The sequence below is a fragment of the Strongylocentrotus purpuratus genome, unplaced genomic scaffold (assembly GCF_000002235.5).
Source record: "Strongylocentrotus purpuratus isolate Spur 01 unplaced genomic scaffold, Spur_5.0 spur5_scaffold_2, whole genome shotgun sequence".
NCBI classification, from domain to species: domain Eukaryota; kingdom Metazoa; phylum Echinodermata; class Echinoidea; order Camarodonta; family Strongylocentrotidae; genus Strongylocentrotus; species Strongylocentrotus purpuratus.
The window spans coordinates 24419636-24436875 of NW_022145605.1; the positions used below are offsets into that span (position 1 = coordinate 24419636).

Sequence of the window (17240 nt, forward strand, 5' to 3'; positions counted from 1 at the left end):
TGACCCGGCCACTCCCACTGGGCCGTGAGTCTAACAAAAAACCTAACCTAGCCATCCTAGCGCTGCATTAGAATATTTAATGTGATTATTTGCGTTGGTGTACGGTGTGGTGGAGATCAACATTAAATCGGCCATATTCTGGACTATAACGGTATGTCGCAAAACTACTGGCAATTATAATGAAAAAGTTTCGACCTGGGAAGGCATTCGACCTAGGTAAACCTCCCGATTTACTTGCGATATAATGTCAATTTTTAAAGTAAAAATAGAATTGCAAAAATTGCACTTGTTAATTACAGGTGTCGTGGTCGAGTGGATATGTAACCGGATTGTGGACCACAAGGTCTGCGGTTCGAGTCCCGCCGCGGCACTAATGTCCTTCGGCAAGATATTTATCTACATTTTGCCACACTCGAGCCAGGTGAGGTAAATGGGTATACCTGGTATGATTATTCCTTGAAAAAAGCACTGTGCCTTGATTACGGCTGCCGGGGTAATACTTTCCAAAGCTCTTTGGAAGCGCATACCTGGAGACGTTATATAAAGTGACATGCGATATACAAGAACCGAATATTATTATCATATTGCTCCTGTTGTCTAATTTTCGCTCGCTGGACGTATATAGTAGACGGCAATCGGCGGATCAGACGACACTTGGTAGTGAATTTGTATGTGAGATTGCTTTGCTAAATATAAAATACAAGAACATTTTACATATCTTTAAACTATCATTGATATCTGATAATTAAACAGTTATTAAATTAAACCTACCCTGACTTAAAGTAGGGGAGTTTGATGTGGTGCACACTTGCACCCCTCTGTAAATAATCGAATAGTCCAAGGTGATTATGAATATTCATGTTTTTGCTTACCTCGGCAAAATGCTTGGCTATACTAAATGGAAAAATTACGGTGGGGGTTGGATGAAATGGACATAATGAACAGATCAGAACTGATCTATGATAATTCATGCTTATCATCCTTCGTGTGCTTGAGCTATAACCTTACAATCCCGTGGCAAATTGCGTCCAAAGTTCGACTTGTTTCACATTGTGTTATATAGGCAATGGCGAGCTAGCGACCTATTTTGACCAAATTACGGTGGGTGAACTTTCAAAAGTCAATGGGACATTAGGTTTCCAATGAAAGGGCTAGTGTCAACGTACGTCGGGGTGGATGTGCTTTTCGTTTAAACAACAATTTTTTTAACGATTTTTTTTGGGGTAAAAGTCAGTAGGCTAACATGTTAGGCTGTTGACCCTGACGATAGGGGGCGTTGTCAAATGAGACAAAACGGAGCTCTATGTATTATGAAATCTCATTATATGATAAATTATCGCATCCGATTCGGTGAGCGTCCGTGTAATTAATATTTATGATTAGGTTTCAGTTGAGTTTGATTTTGAGCCAAACAAATGCAGCGCTAGGATGGCTTTAAAATGGTTTTAAAAAAAGTCGCCACCGGGCCGGGTCTCGAGAATCCGTATAGTCTTACGGTCTTGTGAAGGCGTTGCCGTTGGTTGCGGGGTCTCTCTAGTCGCTTCGCCGGGCAGGGTAGTTGTTGATGATAATACCGTTGACTTTGTGGTAGTGGTTATGGCGCTAGTAATGGTTGTGTCTTTGTCACCAGCGGTTATTGAAGAATTTTCAAATGAGTGGCATTGGTAGCCAGTCATTGTCTCTTCGCACCAACCATGCTCACAGGGGTCATTCATGCAGTCTGCACAATCGTATAATCAAGAAGAAGAAGAAGAAAGAGAAAATGAGAAAGAGGGGAGGAGATAATAACAAATTATGTTATTGAGTACAGGGTGAACAGGGGCGGAGCCAGGATTATCAGAAGGGCTTGAATGGCCCCCCTCCCGACAACAATGTTATTCCAAGGAACACGATTTCTAATCAGAAATCAAGTCTGCACTTCCTACTTTTAAATAAAGATGTGGTTGCCGTGGTTTTTCTTTTATGTGTGTGTGTGTGTTATGTAGGGGCCACAGCCCAGAAGAACCAATAGATGAAGACTTACAACATGTTCTAAGTCTAGCCCACAAATACAAAATACAAAATATCGACACATTATTGACATAATTATCAACAAGTAGAATCAATGAACTAACACTGAATAAGTAGTTTTATGAAAATAGCCCCACAGTTAACCAAAACCTTTTAACTAAATATAACTTGCCAAATTATCACTTGCAAAAGTAGGAGAAGTTTTAGTATTTAGTAATTTTTAGTATTCTAATAACTTTTCACTAATACAAGAGTCTTATATTAATTTTGTCAAACTTTTCACGTGTGTGTTAATTTTGCGGGGTATATTGCACAAGCATTAATTATCCTCCCTCAAAATTGGTTGGGAGGGGGGGGGGGGGGGTGTACGCAGCCCCCGGAATTTACGCCCATATCGTACCGGGGAGGCGACAGACTCTTCTCCCTGGAGGGATTCCGTGTTTGTTCTTCCTTCTGCACTGGGTATCATAGAGAGGGGATGCTGGGATGAGTTTAGGGATGGTCACCACCGTAGACCCATCTTCTCGCTGAGTCGTGAGGCATGGGCGAAACATGGGTAGGGTGTAGTTGAGTCCATGGCCATCGCTACAGCAGGTCTGCCCTCTGTTGTCAGGACTTGACTGCAACGAGGCCTCTGCATTTGATTCTTTTTCAATGATAATAATAATAATAATAATAATGATAATAATAATAATAATAATAATAATAAAATAATAATAATAATAATAATACAAATAATAATAATAATAATAATAATAATGATAATGATAATATTAATGATAATAATAATGATAATCTTCTTCTTATCGAGTCACTACACAAGTCCCGTCCAGTGGTCCACACAGGCTTTGGCACGGCAATTCACGGCTTCCAGGTCATCTTGGGTGCATGGCTCTGGCAGGAGTGGGCAGACTAGCAGGTGTTCCATTGTCTGTTCCTGGCCGCATTCACATGCCGTTTGTTCGTCTCCTAGACCCCACCTCTGCATTAGGACTCTGCATCGACCGTAGCCAGTTCTTAGGCGGTTGAGGCTAAGCCAGGTAGGCCAAGTCTCACTGGAGCCGGTAGCGAGGGATTCCTTCGGGCTGAGGGAGAGTTTATGTGGAGTGGTCTGAAGGTGGTTAGACCACAAAGTCATCCTTTGGTTGTGAGGGCTAGTATTAAGAGGCTCTACAGAGTGCAGAAAGCTGTGTCTGGATTTGAGCCGCTTGCCCACTGGCTGTTGTTCGAAGAGTGGGTGGAGTGGATTGTTTTCTTGTTTGTCCTTTTCTTTCTGGGACAAGACCAACCTTCTGACATGCGGAGGGGCAATGCCGCAGAGCAGGTAGATGTCTTCTACTTTAGTTGGCCTAAGGCATCCAGTGATCGCTCTGCAAGATGAATTTAGAGCTGGGTCAATCTTGGGTGCATGGGCCGACCTACTCCATACTGGTGATGCATACTCCGCAGCAGAGAAGCAAAGCGCGAGGGCTGTCGTCCGGATTGTTCTGGCATCAGTCCCCCAGTTGGTGTTGGCTAGCTTCTTGAGGATGCTGTTGCGGGCTCCAACTTTTGCCTTTGTGTTGGCAATGTGGTTCTTGTAGGTAAGGGAGCGATCGAGTGTGACGCCTAAGTAGACTGGGTTGGGAGTGTGCTTCAGCCTTTTCCCATACCAGCTGATCCTTAGTTGATGGTTGGCATCCCTGTTCTTGAGGTGGAATGCGCTTATCTGAGTTTTATCAGGGTTAGCTCTCAGGTGGTTGGTCGCATAGTATGGGATGAGACCGGCCAGGGCATCACTGAGGGACTCCTCCAACTTCACAAAAGACTGGTTCTGGGTGGCGATGCAGAGATCATCGGCGTAGAGGAAGCTCCTGGTGTCTGGGTGGATCGGTTGGTCATTCGTGTACATGTTAAAGAGTAACGATGCGAGCACACTTCCTTGTGGTAGGCCATTTTTCTGTCTGCGCCATCTGCTGCGATTCCCATTGAGAACCACAAAATATCGCCGATTGGACAGCAACGTCTGGATGAGTCCAGTCAGTCTCACGTCCTTTGTCAGCTCAATGATAATGATAATAATAATGATAATAATTAATGAAAACAAAAAATATGTCTTGTGCTTATCCAGGGTAGCCTAATCAGTATTTATACTGTTCTCCCTGAGGGCCCTGCAATCATTGGTTAACCCCGACTATAGCCGAGCTACCATGAAACGGTATGGAGAAGAGGAGAAATATGGGCAGTTAATGGAAGAAGAAGCTTAGGAAAATCGACATATTACAAAATATATCGGAGGAACCGCATGCGGGTTCCCAAAATCTTCGGTAAAGGGGTGCTCTTTCGCCCCAGAGATAGGGGGTGCTTTAAAAAAAAAGAGGGAACATGCATACGCGTTCCCTACACAGTAAAAACGCTGCTTAAAAAAGTGATGTTCACTTACAGTTGTACACTATCTTAAACAACAGTTGAACAAATTGTAAACAATGTTGCTCGAAACGAAAGTAATTTTGTTAAACATTCGCTGTTTAAAATTTAATGACTGCTTTATTTACTATACGAGAGCTTTTAGACAGTGTTGTTTACATATGACGTCATGTGTCACGTGCCAGTAAAGTGCGCGTTGGCTAAAAGATTTGTTTCAAATCATGGCCAACCAAGCTGTAGACGTGTCGTGGATGAGTGGAAACGTCGCCGGACTGTCGATCACAAGGTCCACGGTTCGAGTCCCGCCGCGGAACTAATGTCCTATGGCAGCCTAGCATAGCCGGGTAATGTTGGAGCGCCTTGAGGACCTTGCAAGGTCGATACGTGCGCTATATAAGAATCCAATATTATTATTATTATTTAACAACAGCTCCTTTTTAAACAACTTTCTTTAAACAACCCAGTTGGTGTAAACAACCCCCACTGAACAACAGCTCCTTTTTAAACAACTTTCTTTAAACAACCCAGTTGGTGTAAACAACCCCCACTGAACAACAGCTCCGTTTTAAACAACCGTCTTTAAACAACACCAGTTGTTTAAATTGTGATTTTAAACAAGTTGTTCAAAATGTTGATCAACTAAGTGTTTAAACTTTAAACAACTCGAGTTGCTTAACATTTTAAACAACTCTTAGATCAGGTCACCCGTTAATCAACAGTTGTTTAAACTTTTAAACAACATGTTCACTAAATTTTTAACTGTGTAAATAACACTGAGTGGGGGAGGGGGGGGGGGGCGAGTGGCCTAATTAATTTTGATCTCCACCACACCAACCAATATACAGAACCGGCCAGCTTCTGGACTAGTCAGAGACTAGTCCAGATTCTGTCTTTAAAAATATATATATATTTGTTAATCTTCCATCACACGCATCCCACACACAGCGCGGTGTGAGGCAAGGACTACTGTCATAGGTTCAGCGTTGAGGATGTGTTTTTTTTTCTCAGGTGATTGGGCGCGCGACACGGAAACAGTCGAGGCTGTGGAGTAAACAGAGACAGAGAAAAGGGGAAAATAAACGTAAGGAGACGGGAAGAGAGAGAAAAGACAGGTAAGAGATTGTATTATCGTTACGTTGATTGTATGATGCTTGATTTTTAAACCTTTGATTCGTAACTGAAAAAAACCTCGCGTACTGAATGCCCATTGTGGGCCTATCTCTAATTGCATTTCAATGCGAATAGCGTTTAAAAAAAATAAAAAATAAAAAAATAAAAACAAAGACACTTTGGTCCATAAAAGTTTAATTCCTACTTACCGGCTATCATCATCAGCGTTACCAAGGTTATCATTCTCATCAACATGAGTAAGACCGGTGAATTACGTAATTTGTACCAATACATAGGCAGATCCGACACGATTACTTTCCGGAATTTGAACGGGGGATATAAAGAAACAACGTAATTAAAAAAGCGATGGCTTATTCATGCACTCATGTCGATTACAAAAGATCAACAACGTGAGTAGAAACTGTGTTCACACAATAAGAATTTTTAATTATACTGCTGTAAAGCATGTTTCTAGCATAATTATGATATCAAAGAACAATGATTTCAAAAAATTGCTTTCAAATTTGAGACTTCCATGCACCAAAAGCAGAATGACGTACTAAGATTTGAAAAACAAAAGAACAACAAAGCTACAAGGACAACAACAAAAAAAACCATCAACTTTTTAACGTTTCCATCATATCATTCCTCCCGCACAGACAATGATACGAATGAATATACACACAATTTATATGAACATAACATAAATCAATAACATTATTCATGTTAACAACAGGAAAAATAGAATTCAATCACTACTTATGATGGCCAAAATTAAACTTATCGGAATCTTAGTGCAGCACAAAACGTACGACCATTCGGTACAAGGGTGTGAAAATCAGACTATAACTTAGTTGATTGCAATTCATGAATTCATAAAATAGTGTATGGCAAAAATAGTCAACTGTGACTAGTTGCCAAACAAAATCAAATCAAGAAAGAAAGAAAGCAATCACTTATGTCGATTCGACAACTAATGCTCGTTATTTTGCCACAAAAAGCCATTTTAAAACCCTTTCGTTTTGAGGGAAGTAAATATTTATTGTCTTTTAAATGCCGTTGGAATTTAACTTCTTCATTTTTTGACCTGCAAATGGGACATAGTACCTATACGGCATATGTAACAATACCTGTTCTACTTTTTCCGTCTTGTGTATAAGTTAATATTATTCTCCTACTATAAGAATGAATTTATTTACTATTTTTCTTCTTCTCCCCTTTCTAATCTCCACTATAAATCACCCCTCCCTCACCTATATCAAATGTTGTTCAAGTTAAATACAAAGGCGCACAGACCGGGGTGATAGAATGGGTACGGGCTGCAGCCCTCCCCCTCCCCACTAAATTAAAAACATATATATATATATATATATCAGATTTTCATCTTATCTCTTACGTGTCTCATGATGACATTTCGCTACCATAATTAAAGCACGCTACCCGATTTTATTCAGAAATCGGAGAGCTGAAATTCGGGTATAAAAGACGTGAGCCCCCTAGTCTGCAAGCACAAACCCTATAAGACTACCATAGGCCATGTACTGTAGCTGCTCCTGAAACAACCAGTAGGTAGCTGGGCTACACTTCTCTCAAGGCACAATGATTTTTGTGTTAAAGTGGCAAATTAGGGTCTGTGCTTGCAGACTATGAGCCCCCCCCCCCCCCGACTAAACTGTGCCTATACGCCTATGGATATCTGTTTCCATCAAATAAACTTTATTCCTATTTCTGGACATTTGAAAAGTGAAGAGACTGAGGAAAGAAAACATGATTAAACTCACGATTTATATACCATGAGGAGGTTCAATAATTGAAGTAGATTTCTTTTGAAGAAAAAATGGTAACATTGCAGGAAAATTGGTGGAAACCTCGAATCTAAAGGATCGTCAAAAGAAAGACGAATACTTCAAAGGAACTAACATTAAAATCTGAGGGACAGAGAAAATAAAATTGAAAACTATGTATTCAGGAATTTTTTGTGGGAGGAATATTGAGGAGAAGGTATTGTTTTGCTCTTTTGTTTCGTCACGTATTATGAACCTATATAACTAGGCAACCAACAGCAGTAGCTATTTTCTACTTTTATCTGTAGGCCTATGCAATACGATCGGGTGTATACGAGACAGGGGCTGATGACCCCCCCACCCCCCTCCCCCCTGCGAATTTCAGAATAATGATATTTAAATAATATAAGTATTCCAGTCAGGCGCCTTATTACAGACGCTCCCAATGCTGAGCAAACTACGTTCGAATCCTACCGGGTACCCATTTAGCACCTGGGTGGAGAGTTGCAATTAATCTAGTTCACGTTTTGCCAAAGGATGTTAGTGCTAGGCTGAGATTTGAACCCCGTAACTTGTGATCTACAGCCCGGTGATTTATTCACTTGACCACAGCATCCAATAACTGTATCTCATCTCATATTACACGAGGTGTCCAAATAAGTATTTCAGCTATATATATTTTATCAAGTGTACATTGATGATGACAAATACTTTTAAAATAAAAAGCATGATTTTTGTTTTGCTCGCTCGCTTATGCGATGGAATATTAAGCATTAATTATGTACAGGTTGGGGCGAGTACGTGCACTTTCTGGAGTTTATATAGTTTGCAGGCTTGTACATACCCATGTCAGTCGATAACTACGTCTGCACTGTGAAACTATGGTGACTGCATACTGTACTTTCGTTACCATTGTTACCCAATTTTTTTATTAAGAAATTAGAGAGCTCATACTCGGGTATAAAAGATGTCAGCCCCCCCCCCCCCGTTTCTGGAAATTTGAAAAGTAAAGAGACTGAGGAAAGAGAACATGATAAAACCCACGATTTATATACTATGAGATAACGATAGACTTACCATTTTCTGATACCCAGGCAGTAGTCTGATTAAAAACATACAAAGATTGGAAAGTCGCCTCGATGTGTCTAATATCAGCAACGATTGGAGACGGCAGTGATCGTTATTTAATAGCAGGCAGTCTACTGCAACAAGTACATGATAAAAACTAGCTGCTGATGCGATGGAATATTTAGCATTACTTATGTACAGGTTGGGGCGGAGTGCACTTGGTGGAGTTTATATACTGTAGTTTGCAGGCGTGTACATACCCATGTCAGTCGATAACTGCGTCTGCACTGTGAAACTATGGTGACTGCATACTGTACTTTAAAGGGGAATTCCACCATGATATTAAGTTGGTTAAGTTGAGAGGAACATGCAGGTAAAAGTTTAGACCAAATCCGATTAAAAATAAGAAACTTAGAAATGTTTAAAGTTGCGAATCAATCAAACACAAATTGGTAACTTTGTGACGTATCTCGCAAGGATCCCTCCTATCTGCTCTTACTAAAAATTCAGAAATCACATTTTTCCCTTAAGAAAATGTTCAATACTACGTGCACCCAAAATATTTAATATTGTAAATATGTTTCTATACAACCAACCCCTAATGATTTTTTTCACGTCATCAACAACTAAGCAAATTAGAGTTCATGCAAAATATGTATAGAGCAAATTGGTGAGGACCTCGCAAGAAATGTCTAAGTGTTGCCAATTTGTGTTTCACTGATAACAACTTTATAAATGTATAACTTTCCTACTTTTCATCGGATATTATTACAACTTGCAATAATTGGTTTCTCTCGTTATGCCATGGCGTGGCGTCCATCGTCCGTCCGTCCACAGTTTTCAAAATGCTTCTTCTTCGTTTTTTTTCAACCGATTTTGGTTCTGATTATTTCATATGATAGGGCTAGGAGGGGGATTTAAAACTTCTACACAGAATCGTGAAATTAATTATCTATGCTAATTTATGCAAATTTATTCGAAATCACAATAAAGGCTTCTTCTCCTTTATTTCTCGACCGATTTTGATTTAGTTTGTTTTATCTGGTAGAACTAAGTTTGGAACACTAAACTTCTACACCGAATTTTTAAATTTTTCTCCCTTAATAAATTATGGTAATTTATGCAAATTTATTCAAAAAATAACAAAAATTGCTTCTTTTCCCTCATTTCTTGACCAATTTTGATTTGGTTTGCCTTATCTGGTAGAGCTAAATTTGGAACACTAAACTTCTACACAGAATTTTGTGATTTTGCTTTATTGATTTATTATTGTAATTTATGCAAATTTATCCGAAAATAATTTAAAAATCACAAAAAATGCTTCTTCTCCTTCATATTTCGACCGATTTTGATTTGATTTGCTTTATATCATTGAGCTTACTTTGGTACACTATTCCTCTACTCAGAATTTTGAAATTTGTCTCCATTAATTAATTATGGTAATTTATGCAAATTTATTCCAGAAAAAACAAAAATTCCTTTTTTTCTCCCTCATTTCTTGACCGATTTTAATTTGGTTTGCTTTATCTGGTAGAGCTAAAGGCAAGGACAACATCCAACACACCTGCGTGCAAAATGGCTGAAAGATCACAATATGAAATTTTGTTTTAATTCATCAGTATTATGCATGCCTTGTTTTCATTCTCTTGTTACCTCCTAATTCTTCAATTTGTTTAAATATTTTAACAATTTTCTCACACTAACTCGTTTTTGTCCCTTTCAAAATTGTTATTTTGCCATATTTTTCTGTTGACAATTTACTGACTATTTATACCTCTGTCCTTTTATTATCATAATAAAAGGTGAGTATGCTTATATTCATCTCTTACTAAGTTCAAGTCCTGCTTGTCACAAAACTATATATTTTTCAACCTATTTTCATTCCATTTCCTTTAGTTTCTATTTAATCCTGTACAGCTAAATGAGATTATGTCCCTTCCAGGGCATCACATTTTTATTTTTTGACCAGTTCAAAAGTGTACCACATAAAATGTACGATTTGTTGTTGCGAGATGCGGATGAGCGCTACGTCATTGACGTTCTGGTTTAATGCTTTTAGTATTATTGTTAAGGTGGACTTCCCCTTTAACTGCTCCAGAAAAGGCAGCTAGTTGTACTTCTTCTTCTTTATCGTTTGGCTTTATCTGGCAATTACTCAGAATTTACGATTCTTTCCATTATATTGTCTTTTATTTCTATGAAAAAATGAAGTTAAGGATAACTCTTTTGATCACGTAATTATTGGCCTACTTTCATTCACTTCTTTTTTTTCTTAAAGCTAATGAGGGTTAAAAAAAATTGTAATTAATTTTTGTTTTAAGGGATTTTTAAAAATTATAAATCAAGAATATCTACAAATAAATTCATGTTCACAATTTCACAATTCATTGGAGTTAACATCACATAAAAAAGAAAATAATATAATAAATCATTTTCAATTTTACAATTCATTTGAATAGACTTCACGTGAAAAAGAATATAACAATGCTTTACCAAAGACAAGTTGCAACTGTTATACAGTTAAAGAATGAACACACAAATATAGCTCGAATCGTTACAACACCTTTCAAATATAACATCTATGACAATTAACATTTCTAAAGGGTTGTGAACTATTTACACTATTTACAAAGAACAATAAATAAAAGAAAAACAACAACTGAGAAGAAAAGAAGTTTATTGTTAAGTCTAGTAAAATGTCTTATAGATAATAAGAGAATTACATTTATGTTCGATATAATGAGAGCTGATATGAGATTTATATATATGTAAGTAATATCTTACATCTGTGAAAAGATAATGCATTTGAGTTTGGTGATGTTATATTTCGAATATTGTTAGGCAGAGAATTCCATACATCTGGACCCCTATGTCTTGATTTCTGGGCTAATGTAGTGTGAGGACTGACCACATGTAAATTCGATGACTACCTTGTTTAACAATAAGTATAAAAACAAATGTAAGCATCTAAACTTGTGTAATTTTAGCTTCCAGTATGATTGCTATCCAATCTAAGCCATTTGAAATCACGATAAGATTGAGAAAACATGATTGTTCTAAAAAACGTATTATAAGAAATAATATATTTAAAGAAATAAGTGTAAATGACTGATTTAAAAAAGAAAGAAAATATGTGTGTCTGTGTACAGGAATTTCCGTCTGTAACTGATTCAAATCCAGATCCAGAAGATTGTCTTCTTTAGGTAATAGGCATGTTTGATAGAGCAGTTGCTATTACACCTCATTATTAGTATTGCTTGTATGTGTTATCAACTTTCCATGCTTGTCTTATGCATTGTATCTGATATTTTGGGAAAAACAATCTTCGCTACGATTGTTGCTGAATTTGAGCAACAACTGTTGCCGTTGCTGCTCTTTGATACAACCAGGCTTACTGTTGGATTGTAAACCATGGCATGGAGTGGCATGGAATTCGCTTTTTTTAGGACTCATAATTACAAAAGTCGCCTCGATACGTCTTATTATCAGCAACGATTGGAGACGGTAGTGATCGTAATTTAACAGCAAGCAGTCTACTGCAACAAGTACATGGTAAAAACTAGATGCTGATGCGATGGAATATTCAGCATTAATTATGTACAGGTTGGGGCGGAGTGCACTTTCCGGAGAATTTATAGTTTGCAGGTACGAGCCCATGTCAGTCGTCTGCGCTAAGATGGATACGTTGAGAGGAACATGTCAGTAAAAGTTTAGGCAAATTCCGATTAAAAATAAGAAAGTTAGGAATTTGTAAATTTGCGATCAATCCAACACAACTTAGCAACTCTGTAACGTATCTCGCAACGCTCCCTCCTATTGGCTTTGTACTGTGTAAAAAAAAAAATCAAACAAAAAATCAGAAATGTCTGTTTTTCCTAAAGAAAATGATTGCATAATGGAAATTTTTATTTTTTAGGGGATCACCACCCCATACCCTTAATTAAATTTGAGAGAGAATAGGAAAACGAAGTTTTTGCTCGGTCGCTACGCTCCCTCGAATAATAATTAGGCCAGATGCTATCATCTTTTTTAAGGTTGAAAAGTTGTGTGGGGGAACTTCCCCCTTGCCCCCTCAAATACACTGGTGCCTATACGTGTGAAGAAAAAAAAGACTTTTGAGGAGGTAAAAGTCCAACGTTGTGCGATAAGTGACCTTTAATCCTGTGTATCAACGGTTCGCTCAACATTGACATTAGACTGCTTGATGTATTGTTATTATCACAATGCACATCAAATTATACCTGGGAATTGGAGAGTTGTATACGGTGTTTTATACGTTGAGATTCGACAACACTATGTTCTCTTTGAGAGTCCGACATATTCTGGTTGCTGTGGGCTTACTCTTAGCTCTGAGCGATGTGGAATCAGCGAACATTCTTCTCTCTGGTGTCTTTGGAGATGGCAGCCATTATTTTACGATGGTTGCAGTCGGAAAGAGTCTGGTGAAGAGAGGTCATAATGTGACTTTCCTCATTTCAGACGAGTATTCCGACCGCGCCATGGATCCCGAGCACGCTACGATCGTCAGCTACGAAATGTTCCATCTTTCTGGTCTGAAGAAGAGAATGGATGACATATCGAATAAGACGGCAGAAGTCACATTTGCTGAAAACAGCATGAAGCACATGGCTGAGATGATGGATATGTTCATTTCTGTAAACAGAGAAGCTTGTGAATCCGTTTTTGAAGATCAAAGATTGCTAGACCGTATGGCGAAATTCGATGCTTTTGTCGTCGATGTGGTATGGTCGTGTGGTGTGTATGTTAAGTCCTTTCTTGATAGACATAGAGGTACCGAGAAACTTCATGTCATAGTGCTTGCACCCATGACACCACTTCCTTATATATTTAAAGAAGCAGGCTCTCCATTTATGACCTCTTACCAACCGGCACCACTGACGTCATTCACATCTGACATGACATTTTTACAAAGATTCAGGAATACCGTCACCTACCTCTTCTTTGTGTTTTGGGGAAATAAAATGGTGATCAATGGATTTTCCACTGGTCTTGTGGATGAATATGATCTAGATCCTCGGTTGAAATCCACCATCAGTAATCATGTTGACCTTTTCCTTATCAATAGTGATTTCTCGGTCGAATTTACCTTTGCCATGATGCCAAACATCATTCCAGTTGGTGGACTTACAACAAGACCAGCCGAAGCCCTCGACAATGAGTTAGAGAACTTCATGCAATCATCGGGCAAGCACGGTGTCGTTCTGTTCTCTCTTGGTTCATATTTTGCCTCAATAACAAAAAGTAGACCCGATATCATTCGCATGTTCATCGACGCTTTCAGTAGACTCCCACACAAAGTTCTTCTTCATTTGAAAGAGCCCCCTCCATACAAGATACCTGATAACATCAAAGCGATGAAATGGTTACCCTTGAATGATCTGCTTGGGCATCCTAAGACTCGAGCAGTGCTCTACCATGGAGGAAACAACGGATTCCTGGAGGCGTTGTACCATGGCGTACCCCTTGTCGTTATGCCTCTGGGTGCTGATCAGCATGACGTTGCAGCCAGAGTGCTGGCTAATGGACTTGGTACCAAGATCGACAAAGACCGATTGAGTGTGGATTACATTTACCTACAACTCAACGAAGTCCTTGAGAACCCAAGCTATTCAACGAACGCCAAGCGTCTTTCTGCCATCTTTCGTGATCGTCCAATGACACCAGCGAACACGGCTGCATTCTGGATTGAACATGTGATCAAACACGGAGGAGGTCACCTTCACCCACCTACTCATAGCCTAGCATTCTTTCAAATATACCTACTTGATATCGCTGCATTTGGTATACTTCTCGTTGTGATCCTATTCTTTATCATTAAACGTTCTATGAGATGGTGTTGCTGTCGAAAGAAAATCGTGAAAAGTAAACGTGATTGACCGTATTTTCATGTAATTTTTTTTAGGAATGAAAAAAGAGATAAAAAAGAAAAAAGTATATAAATAATTATCGATTAAGAGAGAGAGAGAGAGAGGATAACAATAGACAATGTCAGTGGCAACAATAGTCAAGTATGACTGATTGCCATCAAATTTTAATGAAAGAAGAAGACAAGGATTAACAAATTAGACAAATGCCAAAGTAAATACTGAATGAATAATGTATTTTGTTATGCATTTATATTTATTTATATTATGAAATTATGCAGCAAAAGATTGCGGCCTTAATTATATTTACATTAGCAGTATTTTATTTTGAGTGTGTACTGTAGCTAAAAGCAACAGTACAACATTGTTTGTTTCATGGATAACTTGAAGATATACAAAAGAAGTGAAGAATACACTCGACGACTTGAATGTAATAAATTTACAAATCTAGTATTATTACATTTAAAGGTAACTATTTCTCGGATTATAAATGAGTTTGTGCAAACTTGAAATGATAGTATTTTTACTTCTCGAATCATGATTATCATTGTAATAATCATCTTCCCTCTACCCAGTCCTATCTCTCTTATGTTATTTTATTATGCCATGTTATTTTATTGATACAAAAAGTCATGTAATACGTTTCAATGTACGTTACGACGATAATCACCTAGAAATCGTTAATGTATAGATTTATCATAAAAACGTATGTACCAGATTATAATGACATGACAAAAGCACAACATTCCTACCACAAAATATACACATCACAGTGCTCGATATCATACAATAGATCAATGAAAGAAAAAACATCTAATTAGATAAATATTTTGCAAGAGTAACTTTAAGTTGTTTTTGTTTTTATTACTTTTTATGTTTGCTTAGTTATTTCGTTTTAAATATTGGTTCCTCATTATCTTGGTTGAAGCCGAGCTGGTATACCCTCTAAAATATATTTCTTTAAAAATAGACTCTGTTACTGTTGATAAAATAGCAAAACCCTCGCCACACAAACTCCTCCTCCTTGCACGGACGAACCAAAACAAATTTAACCATGTCCACCGCTTAATAATAACCAAATGTTAAAATAAAGCAGTCAGCATTGCATAATTATCTTTGTGTGTAGCGATTTCAGTTCCCCTAATTCTTCAAATGCTTAAAGTTAAGAATCAAATACATGTACATGTACAACATCATGATCGTTATAGCAACGTTTATATTTCAAATTCTGTTAGATTACTTATTTTTTGTTTGTTTTACGTGGTACTTTGTTTCCATTATTCACAGGTGTTACAAATAAATATTTGATAAACATTCAACAACGATTGATAATTACATACTACAATTGAAAACTACATAACATACGACTCATTGGAAAAATTCAACATCATTATAGTGTATTTTAAGATATCACTTCAAATTGACATATTGAATATACATGAGAAAATAAACACCTTGGGCATCTATACACCCATGAATTGAAACCTATGTAAAAGTCAGACAAAACAAAGAAACAAATAATCATACACACTTAGTCTTTAAAAAAAACATAGAGAGAAAGAGAAAGTTCAAACACAAACATATTATAGTTGAAAGCTACAAAACATACGAATCATTTTAAAAACTCATCATCATTATAGTGTATTTTAAGATATCATTAACATGAGAAAATAAACACCTTGACCATCTAACACACATGAATTGAAATCTATGTAAAAGACAGACAGATCTCGGGTATCGTTATGGAGAGCCTGTCATTTCAGCACCCATTGCTTTAAGTGACCACTCTGTTCCTCTGCTCCTTATTCCACCACGTAACACTACAAAAATATCCTTCCGACCGTTTCGTGATTCCTCCATTCGCGCCTTTGGTCAATGGATCACGCAGATGGACTGGTCAGAATTTAAGGAATCCACTGATGGGAACAAAATGACTGCAAATCTTCACCAACTTCTAGACACAAAATATCGGCAATACTTTGATCTTATCACAGTCAAACGACGTCCCAACGATAAACCATGGATGAATGATGCCATCCGCCGGGCCATTACTCAGCGCAATATCAGCTATACGCGAGGTGATGACTCATTTCGTAGCGTAAGAAATAAGGTACAAAGAGAAATCAGCTCTGCCAAGAAAAGTCTCTATAGCAGGAAAGTGGAACATCTGAAACACAGTGAACCTGGGAAATGGCACCAGCAAATTCTCCACTTAGCATGACTCAAGAAGCAGTCTCTCAGCTTTCCAGCCGACAAATCCGACTTGGAGATTGCGAATGAGATAAACGCTCATTTTAGCCGGATTTGCTCGGCCCTTCCATCTCTCGACCTGGCTTCGTTGCCGGACTACCTCCCTGCGCCGACACCACCTCCAATCATCGAGCGACAAAAGGTCTTTGAATGCCTACGAAAAGTCAATGTCTCCAAGGCTGGTCACCCGAACGACTGCCCAACACGCCTCATCAAGGAATTTGCGTACGAGCTGTTTGAGCCACTCACCCACATTTTCAACTGCTGTTTGAAAAATGGATGTTTCCCACATATCTGGAAAAATGCATCAGTATGTCCAGTGCCTAAGGTCCGGCCGGCAACGACACCTGACCAACTGAGGCCCATTTCTATCACGTCAGTATTAGCACGAGTGTTTGAGGGATTCCTTGCCCGTTGGATTATTGAAGATGTGCACCATGCTATTGATCCCCAACAGTTTGGAAACATGCCCGGAACATCAATTTGCCATTACTTAATCAGTCTCTTGGATAATGCTCATCGGGAGATTGACCGACCTGGGAAGTATGTTAACTTATGCATGATCGATTTCAGTAAAGCTTTCGATCATATCAACCATGTCACAGCAATCAGAAAAATGATTGACATAGGAGTTGACCGCTCCATTCTCCCGACTATCTGTAGTTTCCTGACGCAAAGAACGCAAACTGTTCGTTATCGTGGGGTTACATCAAATCTTTCCCACCTC

The 17240-nt window shown here is 38.3% G+C and overlaps 1 protein-coding gene across 1 annotated transcript; it reads left to right on the top strand.

The window, feature by feature from the left end:
* Positions 1–12438: 12438 nt before the first annotated feature.
* Positions 12439–14280, top strand: LOC582820 (UDP-glucuronosyltransferase 2C1-like). Its single transcript, XM_030991142.1, has one exon. It carries the CDS (start codon positions 12602–12604, stop codon positions 14273–14275), a length of 1674 nt encoding a protein of 557 aa, XP_030847002.1. The 5' UTR covers positions 12439–12601; the 3' UTR covers positions 14276–14280.
* Positions 14281–17240: the final 2960 nt, after the last annotated feature.

Coding starts and splice junctions, on each gene's coding strand:
- LOC582820 (XM_030991142.1), top strand. CDS start 12,602: ATGCACATCAAATTATACCTGGGAATTGGAGAGTTGTATACGGTGTTT.